General features: G+C 43.7%; 1 protein-coding gene across 5 annotated transcripts in view; it reads left to right on the forward strand.

The window, feature by feature from the left end:
* The window catches only part of LOC122904295 (CYFIP-related Rac1 interactor B), a 520,830-nt gene that overhangs the window by 242,541 nt on the left and 261,488 nt on the right, over window positions 1-16,801 (forward strand). For 4 of the 5 annotated variants that reach the window (XM_044244939.1, XM_044244940.1, XM_044244936.1 and 1 more), the window contains exons 6-9: window positions 5,176-5,250; window positions 5,763-5,812; window positions 13,009-13,138; window positions 14,367-14,452. The exons of the other annotated variant lie outside the window; for it this stretch is intronic. In XM_044244939.1, coding sequence (XP_044100874.1) covers window positions 5,176-5,250; window positions 5,763-5,812; window positions 13,009-13,138; window positions 14,367-14,452 — 341 coding nt within the window. The remainder of the gene's footprint in view (window positions 1-5,175; window positions 5,251-5,762; window positions 5,813-13,008; window positions 13,139-14,366; window positions 14,453-16,801) is intronic. 5 annotated transcript variants of the gene reach the window in all.

Below are 16,801 nucleotides of genomic sequence, written 5' to 3' on the forward strand. Positions count from 1 at the left end.
GCTCTCACGCAGTGGGGAGAACGAGGTGCTGCTGAGTCACTGTCCCCTCTGCCCGTGCTCCCGGGGGGCGGCAGGGAGCACCCTGGGGCCGCCAGAAGCCATAGGGCCTCGTGGTGACCTGCAGCTGCTTCCTTGCTCCTGCTCTGGGCCCTGGTCAGTTAGGGGACAAAACAGATGACATGCCTCCCCTTAACTAAGAAGCATACCATCTAGAGAGGAAAGATAGGTGATACATCAGCAGAGAAATTTAACAAAATCATTTCATTTTGTGGTAAATGAACCACTCTAAAGGTTTTAAAAAATCAGGGCAGATACGTAGAGGGAAGCTGATGGCGAAGTCCTCTCTCCCGTCTGGGATTACATGTTCTGTGTGTCTGACGTTTGGTAGGGCCTACCAAGTGGTAAGGAATACGTGGCTATTTTGATCAGAACCAGTATTAACTACAGTTTGTTTGCTTAAACAAGCCACTTTTGCATAATGAAAGGATAGCCCTCAGCCGCCTCCTGTCTGTATTACAAATTTGTGGTTGGGCTTGATGCATATATTTGCGGGGGACGTTTCCTCTTCGTAAGGAAGGAAACAGCAGTTTGTTTGGAAAGCAGATACATTTACCACACGCAGATATCATTTCTGAAAGGCTGTTAATGTATTTGCTTAATAAAGTGGAAAAAGAGGTGCTTTTAGAAACCCGTCCTTCGTCCTGTGTTATCGTGACTCGTGTGAAGAGCTTAACATTAATTCAACTTTATCACTAAAGGAAGGGAAATAGATTGGAACTTGAGTAAATGGGAATGGAATAATCGATAGAATTTTAGTAAAATTAATGGGAAATAATCGTTGACTAGATTTGAAAGCCTTTTAAAAAATCCATTGAGGATAATGAAGATGATACAGGAAGGCGGCTGTCCACTCATTTTATTACTGTGATCACGTCCTTGCAGTTGCCCTAAAGATGGTTTCGTTACACATCGGGTTCCAAGCCTTGCTCAGGCCATAGGAGGGATTCCTGAAAGGACTGGAAAAATAAAAAAGCAGGAGAATCACAGAATCCTATAACTGTCAAGTCATGTAATCCATCTCTGTCACAGAGCAATACCTTCAAATATTGGAGAAAAATAGATCTTTCCATTGAGATCTCCAGGGAAAGAAATTTTGTTTGGCCCATCAATAAATACTTCTTAAAAGTTTCCCTTTCTTGAGGTTAGTTTGTCTTCTTTTTGACTTTTCCTCTGTGTCTTCATAACAGGTAGTTACTATTCGCTTTGTATTTAAGCCAGTCTCCTTTGGGGGCACCTGGCTATCTCAGTCGGTTAAACATCCTATTCTTGCTTTCACTTCAGGTCGTGATCTCGGGGTCCTGAGATTGAGCCCCATATTGAGCCCTGTGCTCAGTGGGGAGTCTGCTTGAGATCCTCTTTCTCGCTTTTCTGTCTGCCCTCCTTGCTACTAGCACTTTCTTTCGAGCTCTCTCTAATAAATAAATAAAATCTTTAAACAACAACAACAACAACAAAAAAAAAAAAAAAAACCAGTCTTCTTTGCCAGTTTTTGCAGCTGAACCTGATTTTTCCTGGGAAATAAGGTGGGGAAAGTATAAGTTTCAAATTTTTTTTTTCCTGGGGCCTTTTCTTAGGCTCATCACTAGGAAGATTCTGAATTCATAATACATGATATTTGGCCTTCTTGGTTTCTTATCAGCTCCCAAGAGTATATGTGTGGATAACCACAAAGAAATTCTTAATTCTTGGGGTTTTCCACCAGTGCGGCTGGGGCCCACCTCCCCCTGCCCCAGGCCTGACCACAGTGGCGGCACCGGCAGCTTACAGCGGGAGTCGGGTGTGTGGTCAATACTTCGCTTCTGAGGGACTTTTCCTTCCGAGCAACTCCCACATTCAGTACTAACCACAGAGTTTCATAATTCTTTCATTGTTTTGTTGTTAATGCAGCCTTCACACCAAGGTGGCAATGACATTAATGTATTTTTTTTCCCTGCTCCATTTCACAACAGATTTGAGGCATTGGTGGAAACCCTGATGTAGGACTGAGTTAAAAATGGTTTATGATCTCTGTCCTCTCATTTTGTGTTTTAGAATTTTTCCTTTTTTTTTTTTTTGTTTGTTTGTTTGAATAAGCAATACAGTACATGGTACAAAGAAATGCTTTCCATGCAGAAGGGTCCGCAGTAGAAGGTTCTTCTGCCTCTTCCCTCCTTGCACAGCCAGTCTCTGTCCCTGCAGGGAAATAGTACAGCAGTTTATTCCGTATGCTTCCAGCAGTTATGTGAACATGAACCCATTTTTTTAATTCTTTTTTTTTTTTTAAGTTTTATTTACTTATTTAATCTCTGTACCCAGCATGGGGCGTGAATGGACAGCTCTGGGATCAAGAGTCGTGTGCTTCTCCCACTGAGCCAGCCAGGTGTCCCTGTTCTTTTTATACAAACCTCTGTATGCTGTGAATACTGTTTTACACTTTGCTTTATCACATAGCAATTTATCTTGGAGATGTTTCCGAAGCTAGACGTAAAGAACTTCCTCATTTGTGTGGCTATTGTTTAGAACTGGCGTAATTTATTTGACTAGTTCCCCAGTTCCCTCTTTGACTACTTCCCTAAGCTCTGCCTCAGTATAAATGGTCCTAGGGGCGCCTGGGTGGCTCCTCAGTCGTTTAAGCACCTGACTCGACTTCAGCTTAGGTTGTGATCTCAAGGCTGTGGGATCAAACCCCATGTCAAGCGCCGTGCTCAGTGGCAAGTCTACCTGAGATTCCCTCTTGCTCTTCCTCTGCCCTTCCCCCCACTCTCGCTCTCTAAAATAAATAAATCTTTAAAAAGAATTTAAAAAAAAAACAGTCCTACAGAGAAGAACCTTATACTCACGTGATTCTGTATTTCCTTCACTCTGCAAATCCTGTGCACCTGCTCTGTGCTAGGCAGTGTTCTAAGTTCTGGAAGTAAGACGGTGGACACCCAGACCCTGCTCTCAGGGAGCTTGCATTCAAATTGAGGATGCAGCAACCACATGAGGAAACACATACAGATGGAAATGTGAGGGACGGTAAATGTTTTGAAGAAAATAATGTAAGGTTGTCTACGAACTGAGGAAGGACAGAGACTGGCCTGACTAATGGAGGGTGGGTGGGCCCCTGCCTCACTTCCCACCCCCCACGCACACTCCGGAGACCCACAGGACAGTGGGATGCAGGAGGCGTGTATTTCAGCAATGAGCTTGCTGAGGACTCAAAGCAAAATGTTACTACAGCTGTTCATCGGTGGCAGGGAATGAGTCCTGTTAATCCTGTTTTCCCATCTCATACCCAAGGCCAGTGGTTTTCAACTTTTTCTTTATTATTACCTGCAAACTGCCCTTACATTTTTTAAAATATTTTAATTTTAAGTAATCTCTATACCCAGCTTGGGGCTTGACTCACAACCTCACGATCAAGTCACACACTCCACCAACAGACTTTTTTTTAACTAATCACTTCCCCTGTGAGGTTTTAATGTAACAGATATACTTTATAGATCAAGTTTCTGTACTCTGGCCCCTTGGAGAGCCACAGCCATTAGAATATCTAAGATGTTTCTCACCCCACTTTCCGGGAACCAAGGCTGTCGACCTCACAGAATGCAGACTGTGAATCTGCAGCTCTCTTGCTGTTGGCACTTGCCAGCCAGGCAGTTTCCCTGTATGGGGTTAGTGAAATTGCATACAGAATAGTCGTGGTATTCAGAATCTCTTTGTCTTTGAAAGAAGAAAGAGAGAGTTGGCTGTTTTTGATCCAGGCCCTCTGGTGGTGTGTGCCCTGGACAACTAACCTGGTGTGTTAATGGGTGGCCAAGGAGGGCAGAGCTAGGATGACAAGCTTCTGGAAGCCCCAGATGAGAGCAGTAGACAGGAGTCGGCAGAAGGTGTCCCTTCTGCTCCACATGGCCGTATTCTTATTTCTTACTTAACATCCCTTTGGACTTTAAAAATAAACCTGTATTCAGCCCTTCCTAGGTGTGTAGGAACCCGCTAGCACTCGTCGGATATATTAACTAACCCATCCCACAGCCGTCTGCCGTGGGTGGTAGCATCTCGAGTCATAGATGAGGTTCAGAGGGTCCTGCTCAGAGCCTCCAAGTGTCAGCCCAGGTCCTTCTCTCCACTTCTCCTTCCACCTCTGGACAGCACTTGGAGTGTCCAGATGGGGTAGAGTCAGTTGCATACCATGACCTCCTCTGTCCCTGGGATGTGAGGTGTCTCAAGCCAGGAGGTGTTCTATTCACCTTCACCTAGCCAGCCACTAGCATGGTGGGTGTCCCAGAGCAGGTACTTGACGATGATCGATGAAAGGGTGGCTGGCTGGCCGGCTGACTGGCATGACAAATGAGTACACGGCTTACCAGGAGTCACATCATTTCCTGGGTGGGGGAATCCACTGACTTTTCCAGCTGTAACCTGGTTGTGCAGGTCCCTGCCATCTTGTTCCCACACAACTAATCCTGATTTCCCCTAGGTGCTAGGGGTCTCCTTGACTCTTGATGACTTGACTCTTGATGACTGTCTTTTATACCATCTTAAGATCAAGGAGACGCAGACCACTGCCTTGGAACAGTGAAAACTGTGCACCCTTGCTCTAGATTGGGCTTCCTGAATATCTTGTCTTCTTAACGGATCTGGGCACAGAGAGGATGCAGTGAGTAGGACAGTTGAGGTCCCTGTCTTCATTGAGATTACCTCCTGGTGGAGAACAGAGAATATACATGTAAACTAGGGAATTTCAGAGAGTGACAGAGGCCACAGAAACATCTGAAATGGAGTGGTCAAGCCATTTGGGTAGTTCTCTCCTTCTTCTGACAGAGGCAGTTGAAGAAGAGTCAAATTAAGGTCACCCGTGTCATAGGAGAACAATGACATGTCTGTAGATGATTTGAGGAATTGTTCACATAGGTGCACCTGTGTTACCATTTGGTCATCCAGAGCCCGGGCTCCCAGGTCTCTGTCCACGTGCTGGAGGGGAAGCTGGTCTTGCCAGCCTGCTTCAGGGCGGTCCCTGGGGTCTGTAAGCTGGTGCACGAAAGCCCTTTCACAGAGCCTGGTGTGTGCAAGGTGCTCAGTCAAGAGTAGCTGATCTTGTTATTCTGTATGCACTTCTCTTTTAACCATTTACCCCTTTGCTTTGCTTTCCAGCTCCAGGGCCTGAGCCACAATGTGATCTTCACCTTGGACTCCTTGTTAAAAGGAGACCTGAAGGGAGTCAAAGGAGTAAGTGTTCAGACATTTGATTTTCATTTTAACCGGAAAGGATTGATTTTTTTTTTTCTTTTAAGATCATAGTGGTACTTGTATTTGAAAGGCACTCTAAATACTTTTAGCATTAAAAAAAAGGTACTTGGAAGATGATCATTAAAAAGATGTGCCACTTCACATCGTGTTATTGACTGAGGAATACGATGAGGCAATTTCCAGAATATGGGTGAGAGCCTCCGTGGGTGCGGGCAGCCTGCGCTGAGTCTTCGCCACATCAGCAGCAACCCCCAGCCCCAGCCTTTCCTGGCTGCCAGGTCCTGCTTCCCATGGGTCCCTGGGAAGCTCGCCCTTCCGGCCTGTGCAGGCTTCCTACAGGTGATGGGTGCTGTGCTGCACCCTGAGCGTCTGAGTCAAGCTTCACACACCCTATAAAGAAAAGCACTTTTGCTGAGATGTTCTTTCAGAATTATTTCTTTGCCTTTGAACAAAAGTAAATTCAATCTCTGCTTCATTTTCTTTCTCCTAAGGATCTCAAGAAGCCATTTGACAAAGCTTGGAAAGATTATGAGACAAAGTTGTAAGTAGCTTTTTGTTTGTTTTTAAGTGTTTTGTTGTTTTAAGTGTTGAATTTCTTAAGAAACCATTAACTGGAAGACTCCTTTCTTCTGGACAGCAGCTTGTGTAGTACGTCCTCGTGAGAGCTGAGGGTTTGGGAGTGCTGACCTAACGAGGAGTGCCTCGGCTGCGTCGTCGTGTGGAGTGAGGGATGCGGTCACTGCCCAGTGTTTCAGCACGCGTGGCTGCTGCTACTAGCTATCCGGCCGTAAATCTGACAGTTGTGACTTTTCTTTAATTATCGTTAGCACATAACTGTAGACTGTTGACATTCCTACCTAGCAGTCAGGAAATAATAAAAGCTAGTGTCCGTGACGTCCTTCTGCCTGCCAGGGCCTGCACGCAGTGTTCCTGTGTGCGTGACCATCTCACGGGGACCTCACTGTCTGCGTCTGGTTCAAGGGACTGAAGCCTGGAGAGGCTGAGGAGACTTCAGAAGGTCAGAGAGCTAGGTGGACGGTGTCGTGCTGGCATTCTCCAGGGCTGGAGCAGCCCCGGACGGGCACGGCGGGCCGGCCTGCTGGGTTATTGCGGGGATTGTGGAGAAGATGTGCGTGAGATACATGGTATGGGCCTGGCTCGTCTTCATACTGTATGGATCATACCACCTGCCTTTGTTATTTTTTTTTTAAGATTTTAATTATTTGAAAGAGAGAGTCCGAGGGAGGGGCAGAGAGTGAGGGAGAAACAGACTCCCCACTTAGCAGGGAGCCTGATGAGGGGCTCGATCCCAGGACCCTAAGATCATGACTTGAGCCCAGGGCAGCTGCTTAACCAACTGAGCCACCCAGGCACCCCCTCCCTTCCTTTGTTATTATTACCCAGAAACATCTGTAGTGTCAGGAGGTGGGGTTGGGGGAGAAATAGATTTTAAAGCACTTAATAAAAATCTTGGCTGTGAACTTGGCTGGCTATAAACATAAGCGAATAAAAGCCATTTCTGTCGACAGCAGTAACAGCAGAATGAAAACACAAACAAAAGAAAAACAAATTCAGGATTAAATTTGTTTTTTGCCAAACTGCTTCCGTAAATGCTTATGTGAGCAGTGCCATTGCTGGAGACTTGCTGCCTTCGGAATACTTTCATGCATTGACAGTTAAAAGGCAGCCAAGAACAAGAAAGGTTCTTAAAATGGTCAGTGATGTAAATGAATACCATGGACCATCCTGTCTTCCGTTATGGAAGAGGATTATGAATGCTCAGTCTTGTGACCTAAGTCTTGCCCTGCCCAGAGGCAGCTGCGTGTACTGGGCTGGGGTAGAACTAAGTACATAGCAAAGGGGAAGGCGTCCACAAAAGGGAGAAAAAAACTTTGTTCTAGACTTGTGGAATAGATCTCTTTTGTAGGACATGGAAATAACAAAACAAGACACAATATGTGCTCTGTCAACTAAAGTACCGCCAATATTGGGTGGTACAACCATATTTTTAAAACCATCTTTGAGTTGGTGGAAGAGCTCAAAGTTCCTGCTGGTCAGTATCATGAATATCAGAGAACAGAGACCGTTCTCAGATGATCCGGGTGCCTTCACGGCACTTTCCTCAACTGTATTCGAATGTGTCTGGCTGTTCACTGGTCTGTATATTGTCCTCCAGCATCTGACCTTGGTGAGCCCAGAGACCACACAGTCCTTGTGCTTGGTGCTGATCTCCCAGGACCTTGCAGAACCTTGGGCACATAGCTAGTGCACAGGGAGTAGCTACTGAAAGAATGAAAGAATAACCCACATCTGCACATGTGTACCACAATTCGTGAGTTCAGCGGGTCCTGATTCTAAGATTTCACCAGAAGCATTTTTGTTTTTCTTTTTTAATAAATCCCTGGCAATAAATTATTTTGCTAAGATAGGCTTCTTCCTCACTCTGTATAGTAGTACAGGAAGTAAAAAAGAAAACAGCAAATATTTGATTATACGATGTGGTAGGAGTCATTTCAGTATGAATTAAAGAAAACAAAAGGATATAACAAAAAAAGAGAGAGAGAGAAAAGTTAATTTATTAGCTGTGAGAACCCAGGGTGACTACTCCGTGGTCTTCATTTAGAACCCCGGAGGCAGTGAGCCATGGCGGCCTAAGACCAGAGGGAATCAGAGACCGTGGGAGAAGCTGGGTGGTGCCGCTTCTCAGTTCTACGACTTGAGCCACGGTACTTAACTTTGATGATGGTCCTCACCTGTTATTAAAACAAACAAAAAACGAAGAAGAAGAAAAATTATCTACTTCTCAAGGCTTCTGTGAGGACAAGATAATGTAATATGTTGAAGTTATTGCTACTGCTCTCTGGATACAGCTGGCCCTCAGTCAATAGTTTCTAGCAAGATTTTTAATGATCGGGACGCCTGGGTGGCTCAGTTGGTTGGACGACAGCCTTCGGCTCAGGGCGTGATCCTGGAGTCCCGGGATCGAGTCCCACATCAGGCTCCCAGCTCCATGGGGAGTCTGCTTCGCTCCCTGACCTTCTCCTCGCTCATGCTCTCTCTCACTGTCTCTCTCTCTCAAATAAATAAATAAAATCTTTAAAAAAAAAAAATTAAAAAAAAAAAAAAGATTTTTAATGATCAAATAATATTTGGTCAAAACAATACCCATACATCAAACGTCAGATAGCACTTGCATCGGTTGTGACTGCGTATAGTAGACGCCCCGGTAACAGTGGCTCCGACAAGAGTTTATCGGTGCACGTAAAGGTCCCAGGGCAGACTGGGCACCCATCACCGCAGCCCGGACATGTCAGAATGTCTGTGCTGCCCCCCAGATGCTGAGCTCAGGGAGTCCGTGCTGCCCCTGATGAGGCAGCTTTCTTTTCCTAATGAGGAACAGGACAGGGGATCTTAAGTAGGCAATGGGCGTGCTTCCTGTGAAAAGACACAGCAGTCATCGGCCCAGGGTTCCTGGCCTGCTGTTCCCTCTCCTGTCCCCTCTGCTGCCAGCCCCCTGGCTTCTCTGCCTCTGTGTTCCTCGGTGTTCTCTCCTGCTGCCGCAGATAAGGGCTTAGCTCTGTGCACAGCCAGCCCCGTCACGTTTCCACCCCCACCCAGGTCAGCCAGTGCGGTTCATGCAACGGCGTGTGGGTAAACCAGTTGTTAGTTTTGAACTTCTGGGACTGTAGATGTTCGGGGGGCAGTTGAATGGTGTCTTATAATGGATTTCCATTCTTACAGCACCATTTTTTGCCTTTCCTTAATAAAACTATTGCCTCATTTCTGCATTTGCCCGGTCTATATGAATCTGTTCCCACCGATGTCCAACACCTATAAGTACTGTTTCTGTTTAGAAAATACACTCTCTACGTTGTAACGATGATTATATGTGGATTAACATTGGGTTCTCTGTCAGTCCCTTCTTTTCTGTCTGGAGACTCCTTGCACAGCTCTTTAGATCAGCAGTGTCGCTGGCATCCTGGGCTGCCTTTCCATGGGGATTGTCCTGCCTTCTCTTTCCCGGAGCAGTCCCGTATTTGGTGGCATGCTACTTCTAGCCGTTTGCAGGAAACAGCTCTAAAGGAGGGAAATGTTTCAGATTTTGGCATGTCCAGAAATATCTTCATTCTGCCATCACACAGAATGGGAGTTTGGCTGAATGTAAAATCCTAATTTTATCACCATATTCACTCGAACTATTGAAGAGATTGCTCCACTGTCTCATTATTTCCAGTGTAATGAAAAATTCCGATGCGGCTTTGATCCCCATTTCTCTGTGTGTGACATGGGGGTTTGGGGAAGGGGTTCACTTATTCATAGTTAGAAAATGTTCATCTTTTGGGGCACCTGGGTGCCTCAGTCAATTAGGCATCTGATCCTTGATTTCGGCTCAGGTCATGATCTTAGGGTCCTGGGATTAAGCGCCATGTCAGGCTCCATGCTCAGCGGGAAGTCTGCTTAAAGATTTTCCCTCTCCCTCTGCCCCTTCCCCTGTGCGTTTTCTCTCTCTCTCTCTCAAATAAATAAATCTTTAAAAAGAAAAGAAAATGTTAGTCTTTTTTTTCCCAAAGGTTCAACATTTCTGCATGCATTGACCTTCTCCTTGCAATTTTTAGTCTTCAGTTCTAGAAATGTTTCCTGTCATTCCTCCCATCTGTTTTGTTTTTCTGTTTATTCTCCTAAAATGCCTCACCATATAATATTGGACTCCCCGGGTGCTTGTTATAATTTTCCTCTCTTTTCTGTCCTATTTGTCTGTTATATTTTAGATTATTTTCACCCTTTTATTCCCACTGTTTCAGTCGACTTTATTTGGCTGCCATATTTTCCAATTTCCAGAGCACTTTTTCTTGATTAGTTGGGAGGCTTTGGTGGTCTTTTTATAGTTCTTGTTGTTTAAACAAATGTTGGAGAAGTTGTGGAGAAAGGGGAAACCTCTTACACTGTTGGTAGGAATGTAAGTTGGTGCAGCCACTTTGGAGAACAGTGTGAGAGTTCCTCAAAAAATTAAAAATAGAGCTACCCTATGACCCAGCAATTGTACTACTGGGTATTTACCCCAAAGACACAGATGTAGTGAAAAGAAGGGCCATATGCACCCCAGTGTCCATAGCAGCAATGGCCACAATTGCCAAACTGTGAAAAGAGCCGAGATGACCTTCAGCAGATGAATGGATAAAGAAGATGTGATCCATATACACAATGGAATTTTACTCAGCCATCAGAAAGGATGAATACCCAACTTTTGCATCAACGTGGATGGGACTGGAAGAGATTATGCTGAGTGAAATAAGTCAGGCAGAGAAAGTCAATTATATGGTTTCACTCATTTGTGGAACATAAGGACATTGTGGAACATAGCATGGAGGACATTAGGAGAAAGAAGAGAAAAATGAAGGGGGGGAGATTGGAATGGGAGACAAATCATGAGAGACTATGAACTCTGGGAAACAAACTGAGGATTTTAGAGGGGAGGTGGGCGGGGGGATGGGTGAGCCTGGTGACAGGTATTAAGGAGGGCACGGATTGCATGGAGCACTGGGTGTTGTATGCAAACAATGAATCATGGAACACTGCATCAGAAACTAATGATGTATTGTATGGTGTCTAACATAGTGTAATAAAAAAAATTTTCTTAAGTTTCCTTTTTTTTTCATAGAAACAGTATTTTAGCTCTCTGAGGATTTGATTATGTTTTATAAGATACTCTTTTTCTTACTGCCTCTGGTTACCTCACCACCACCCCCAACTTGCTATTTTGATCTCTTGCTTTCATTTTGGAGGTTTTCCTCAGTTATCTTACCATCCTTCACTGTCCATTCAGATCCGAGAGCAAAGCACTCAAAAGTTGATGGAGAGCTCATACTTGTCAGCAGGACCGGGCAAGAATGCCGTGAGCTGCCTTTTTAGGTTTTAGGATGTCAAGATAGATTTTTTTTCTACCTTTTTTTCCTTTCTTTCTCTTTTTTTTTCTTTTTTAGAGAGAGTGGGGAGGGGCAGAGGGAGAAAGAGACTCTCGAGCAGACTCCCTGCTGGGCATAGAGCCTGATCTAGGGCTCAGTTCCAGGACTGTGAGATCAGAACCTGAGCCAGAATCAAGAGTCAGATGCGCAACCAGCTGAGCCACCCAGGGCCCCCAGACAGCTTGTTAATCAGGAGCATTCTAAATGTCAGGATCCAGACGCGTGTCTTCTGGCATCATTCAGTCCCCTCAGCCCTGTCTGGTGATTGTATATTACGGTATTCTGGAAGCAACAAAGGCCATGGAGGTACCCCTGTGGTTCGGGGTGTGCACTTTCTCTTTTTCTCTGTGTACATCTGCTCTTCCAGATATCTGCTGAATTCTCTCCTCCTTTTTTGTCTTCAGTTCTTGTCTTTGGGAGATTATATTCTTTATGATTTTTAATATCATTCTAATGGAATTATGGAAGGAAGAAGAAATGAAGACATGTGGTCAAGTCACCACATTAACCCAAAAGTCTGTTGATACTCAGGCCTACTCCTCGTGTTTCTTCTCAAATGTCTTTAGCTTTCTGCTTCTCTTCCCACCCACATCAGTGGAGAGAGCTGAGGCTTAAGCCCCAGCTGCTTTCATGCCTGATGGCCAATATGGCTAATAAGATATGGCATTACAGTTACAGAGGCATCCCAACCAGATTTATAGTAGATTTTCCCATGGGTTGATTTTCTACCGTGTTTGTATATAGACAGGGATATTGGCTCTCTTTGGGGTTTGATTTCCTACAACTACAATTTAAAAGAAGATTTGAAGGCTAAGTCAGTTCACCTTTGCATTCACAACTAAAACTCACTCTTCCTGAAATTGGAAGTCTGTTTTCAAGTTATTTCGGAAAGAGGGTCATAACCATTGGTGTTACTGCCAAAGTACCATCTATCATAGCCAAGTGTTAGCCTCAGGTTGTATTGGTTTAATATGGGTCCTCCTTCGTAACTGCCTCCTTCCCTCTTGGTCCCCTCCGAAGAACATTTTATAGGATCCAAATTACAGATTGGGATTTTTCCCATCCTTATTTTGTATAATTGTCCCTGATGGTTGAATTATTAAAATCTATTATGGGGATATGGAAATGTCCCAGGTTTAGAGGAATATTGGAAATTACCTTTGACTACTTTTTGTTCACTTTGATTGTCTTGAAATAATTCTCAGACCCATCATCTGTTGGTAATCTAGATATGCCTCAGTTCTTCAACTTTCTGATTCTTTTTCATCGTAAAGTACTTTACCCAAGAAAAAGTCAACTGTCAATATTTCTTCATGCCCACCAAAATATGAGAGAATTTATAAGAATTCATCCACATGTGGGTGCTGGGTGGTGCAGTTGGTTAGGTTAAGCATTTGACTTTTGATTTCACTTCAGGTTGTGATCTCAAGGTCATGAGATGGAGCTTTGTGTCGGGTGCCTAAGTCCTTGCTTAGGACTCTCTCCCCTATATGTGCGTGCACTCTTTCTCTCTCTCCTCTCTCAAATAAATAAATCTTAAAAAAAAAAAAAAAGAATTCATCCATGTGTAAGATCACAGTTAAAATGTTAGAGGTTCCCTAGGTGTTAATTTCTACAGTGTGTGTGTTCTCTCTCATTCTTCCTTTTGACCAGTGTTACCAACATAAGAGTTTCTGCTGCTTACCTCTTGTAAATAAGAAACAATTACTGGCTCTCGTTAAAGGAGGGAAAGACGAGAACTTTTTTTTAATGACGGTATCTGCTTTAACTACAGCACAAAGATTGAGAAGGAGAAAAGAGAGCATGCGAAGCAGCACGGGATGATCCGGACAGAGATCACAGGAGCTGAGATCGCAGAAGAGATGGAGAAAGAACGGCGCCTCTTCCAGCTGCAAATGTGCGAGGTAAGAACGGCTTTTGCAAGCGTTTCCCTGGAGTTTCATAACTGTGATCTCTCCTGCTAGTTGGGAGTTTTTATGCTTAAATGCAGGCTGTTTGGTTATTAGAGGAGGGGACTGTTTCTTAAGGGTTCTCGTCTCCATTTTTCTCCAAGCCTTGTGGGATCCGCCATTTCACTGTTGTCTCATATTTTGAGCCTTGGTCCTGGGGGGCTCTTTATGCCAAAACAGGATTCTTTGGTGAGAACTTTAATGTTGCTTGTGAGTGAGTGTGGAAAAAAATGTTTGGTAAGAAGTAACCCTGGTGAATATGAAGTCTTCCTGATACAGGTGTAGAGCATGTTTATTGTTTTTTTAACCACATGTCTGGGTTGAATGAAAGCTTAAATAAAGTAGTGATTAAGAAAGCCTGAGTTCATGAAAGCATGCTCCTTTGGACTTAGAGCAGTGGTTCTCAAACTGGGTTCCCAGTGAACACTGGCACTCCCTGACCTGGCATCCTGCCCATTCTGACGCTAACATTGTGTTGTAGAGTTCCTTTTATAGTTCTCCGAAAATACTAAGTTGGATAGAATTTTATCAATTTTAAGTGTTTCTTTTTTAAATGTTCCCCCCATACTTTAAGCTTCTTCTCAAACTTACCTGCTCATAAACACTTCTCATAATAAAACAAATGAAAAAAAGCAAAAAATCTCAACAGAAAATCTTGACCTACTAGTAAAAATCAGACCTAGTAGTGTTAGTTAACAGCATAAATTAATAATGGGTTATTTTAATTTTTCCACTTTTTTTTTTAATTCCTCCATTCTTGAATACCAAAAATTCTTCCTGAAAGTTTCACTATCAGATGGCCTGTACCCCAAAAGAATGCTGTTTTCCTTGTTTTCTGCAAAGAAGAGTCAATCATCCTTCAGGGTTTGACCATGTGAACCCTTAAGTTTAAGATCCACTGCACCAGGGGGAAATAAATCAGTTATTCTAGAATGTTTTACTATGTTTGATTCTGCTTGTCTTGTAAACTAATGCGCATTTATAAAATGCTAACAGTCTAATCATTTCATTTGTACACTTGGGACTGCCAAATCAGCATTTTCCGAATTAAACTCACGCTGTCTGAGGGCAGCCAAGGTTCAGTAACTTGTGTGGATTCATGACTGGTGTTCTGCTGCCCAAACCCACAGCTGTAAAACCGTATCTGTAATGAGCAACATAAAATTTTGTTTTATTTCCACAGTATCTCATTAAAGTTAATGAAATCAAGACCAAAAAGGGTGTGGATCTGCTGCAGAATCTCATAAAGTATTATCATGCACAGTGCAAGTAAGTAGAATATCATGGTCACAATTATTAGCCCAAGTAAGACCCCCTTCACGTACTTGGTTTTCTTAATTGTTTCTTCCTTTCTGGTTTTCATTTGGTCACTATATATAGTGTGATATCAGAACCTTCCAAAGCCTCATAAGAAATAGTATTATGTTCCATCTTTGTTGTTTTCTGTAAGTAAGTAACTCAGATGAGTGCAAGTATTTGGCTACTGAAAAATGCTGTCTTACTTACAAATGCTGACAGTGGCCTTGACAGTCCGTGAAGCTCTTGTTACAGATACATGCGTCCCTGTCACGTCCCTGTTGCGACAGAGGCTCCAGTGACCTCCACGCCCTCCTCCCTTACTTGGCATTTTACCTATTACCGGGTCATTTGTTCCACGTATACCTACTTGCAGTGTTTTTCTTTTTCATCTAAATTAGGTGAAATTAAATACTGGAGTTTTTAGTTTCTTAGTGTCCTTGGGGCACTAAGAATACTTTGCCTCTATACTTATACTTTGCCTCTATACTTAGATTCCTACGAATTGGTGGTACATCCGCTGTTTCTACCAGCACCATTTTTGCTTATTAATTTTGCATTTTTATTATGCTTGAGATTCTGTGGTATTGCATTTGCTTATTTCCTTCTTGTTTATTTACTGGCTTAGCTTTCGTGGGTTTTCTGGTAGAGTTTTTATGTGAAAACGTGCCCATTATTAAAATTTGTAATGCTCTAATAAGATCTTTATATTTGACTGGGACAATTAAGGAGGTCAGCATTAATACTGTGGAATGCACAGAAGGCATGAGCCAGAAAGATGAGTTCAGACCTTGGCTCTGCAGCCAGGTGACTATATGATCTTCATCCGGTTCCTCTTTAAACCTCAGTACCCTCAGCTATAAAGTGGGGTTAAGATTAGTAGATGTGAGAATTAAATGAGATAATGCATGTGGAGCCAACTACATTGTATGTGTTTGCAGCTCTGAGGATTCCAAGTGGCACTGGAATCATTCGTTCATACATGTATCGTACAGAATTGTTTCAGGAGAAGCTTTTAATGATCAAATTTTTATTTACATAGGTCTGATTTGTTAACTTTTTTCTTTTCAAAATAAACTCCACCTTTTATAAATAAATATGTATCACATACAAGGAAAAAATACATTGAAATGGAAACAGCTGCATGTTTATAAGACAGAATTTGCCTGTGACAGCCTCATGTTGAAGACCTGGTCCCTAATTTTAGCTTTGGGTGGAATTTTTCATCTTTCATCAATTTCAGTTTTCCTAGAAATGCATCATTGCTTTGAAACCTCTACTGAAATAAGGGAAACTCTTAGTCTTCTCCATTACAACACTTTGGTAGCAAATCTGATTTTACCGATTTTAGAAATCTCTCTCTCTCTTTTTTTTAAAGTAAGCTGTGAGCCCAGTGTGCTGCTCAGACTCAAAACCCTGAGACCAGGCGTTGCATGCATCACCAACTGAGCCAGCCAGGCACCCCAGAAATCTTCTGATCTCACATTCTCTTACCGTACAGAGAAGGGTTTATCCTCCACAAACATTAGCTTTCCAAGATGTAAGATGTTTTGTAAACTATACAGTTCTTAACCTTTGTTCCTAAAGGTGACAAGAAGAGCAACTCTGACCGGGGTAGCTAATGCGTCCTCCCTTCATTCCTTCGCTTCCTGCTTTTTCACTTTCCAGAAATACTTATCCATCTACTGACAAAGGCCAGGTCCTTTGAAACAAGTACTCTGCTCTCAGGAGCTAATTCTCTGGTACAGGAAGTGAGTTGGGTCATCAGTCATCACAGTGGGCCTTGGAAGTAACTGCTGGTAGGGCGTCAGGAGAAGGAGAGACTTTCATCCACGTGGACGGAGAAGGGCTCCTTGGAGTGGGGGGTGGCGGCAGTCGGGAGTAGACTTGGGGGATGGCTGGCATCTGGTCCTTGGAATCTGGTGGAAGAGTCTCTCTGGAGCAGAGAGAGATAGCAGAAGGAAACCCCACACAGTAAAAACCTCCCTGTGGGAAGAGGTATTCCGTCCTTCTGGGAAGAGGTTATAATGGGGTTCTGCCCCTGGTTGAATCTCAAGATTTCCCACATAGCAAGAAGCCAGGGTAATACTCTTTCAGGGAGACTCATTCTCCTACTTCAGGCAATTCTCAGAAACCCTTAATAGACTTGTAAACCATCTCTACCTAATTCAGAAGCAGTGGGGGCGGGGGTGCCTGGGTGGCTCAGTCGGTAAAGTGTCTGCCTTTGACTTGGGTCACAATCCCAGGGTCCTGGGATCCAGCCCTGTTGGGCTCTCTCTGCTCAGCGGGGAGCCTCCGTCTCCCCCTCCCACTGCCTGCCAC

This window comes from Neovison vison, chromosome 4 (assembly GCF_020171115.1).
Source record: "Neovison vison isolate M4711 chromosome 4, ASM_NN_V1, whole genome shotgun sequence".
NCBI lineage: Eukaryota > Metazoa > Chordata > Mammalia > Carnivora > Mustelidae > Neogale > Neogale vison.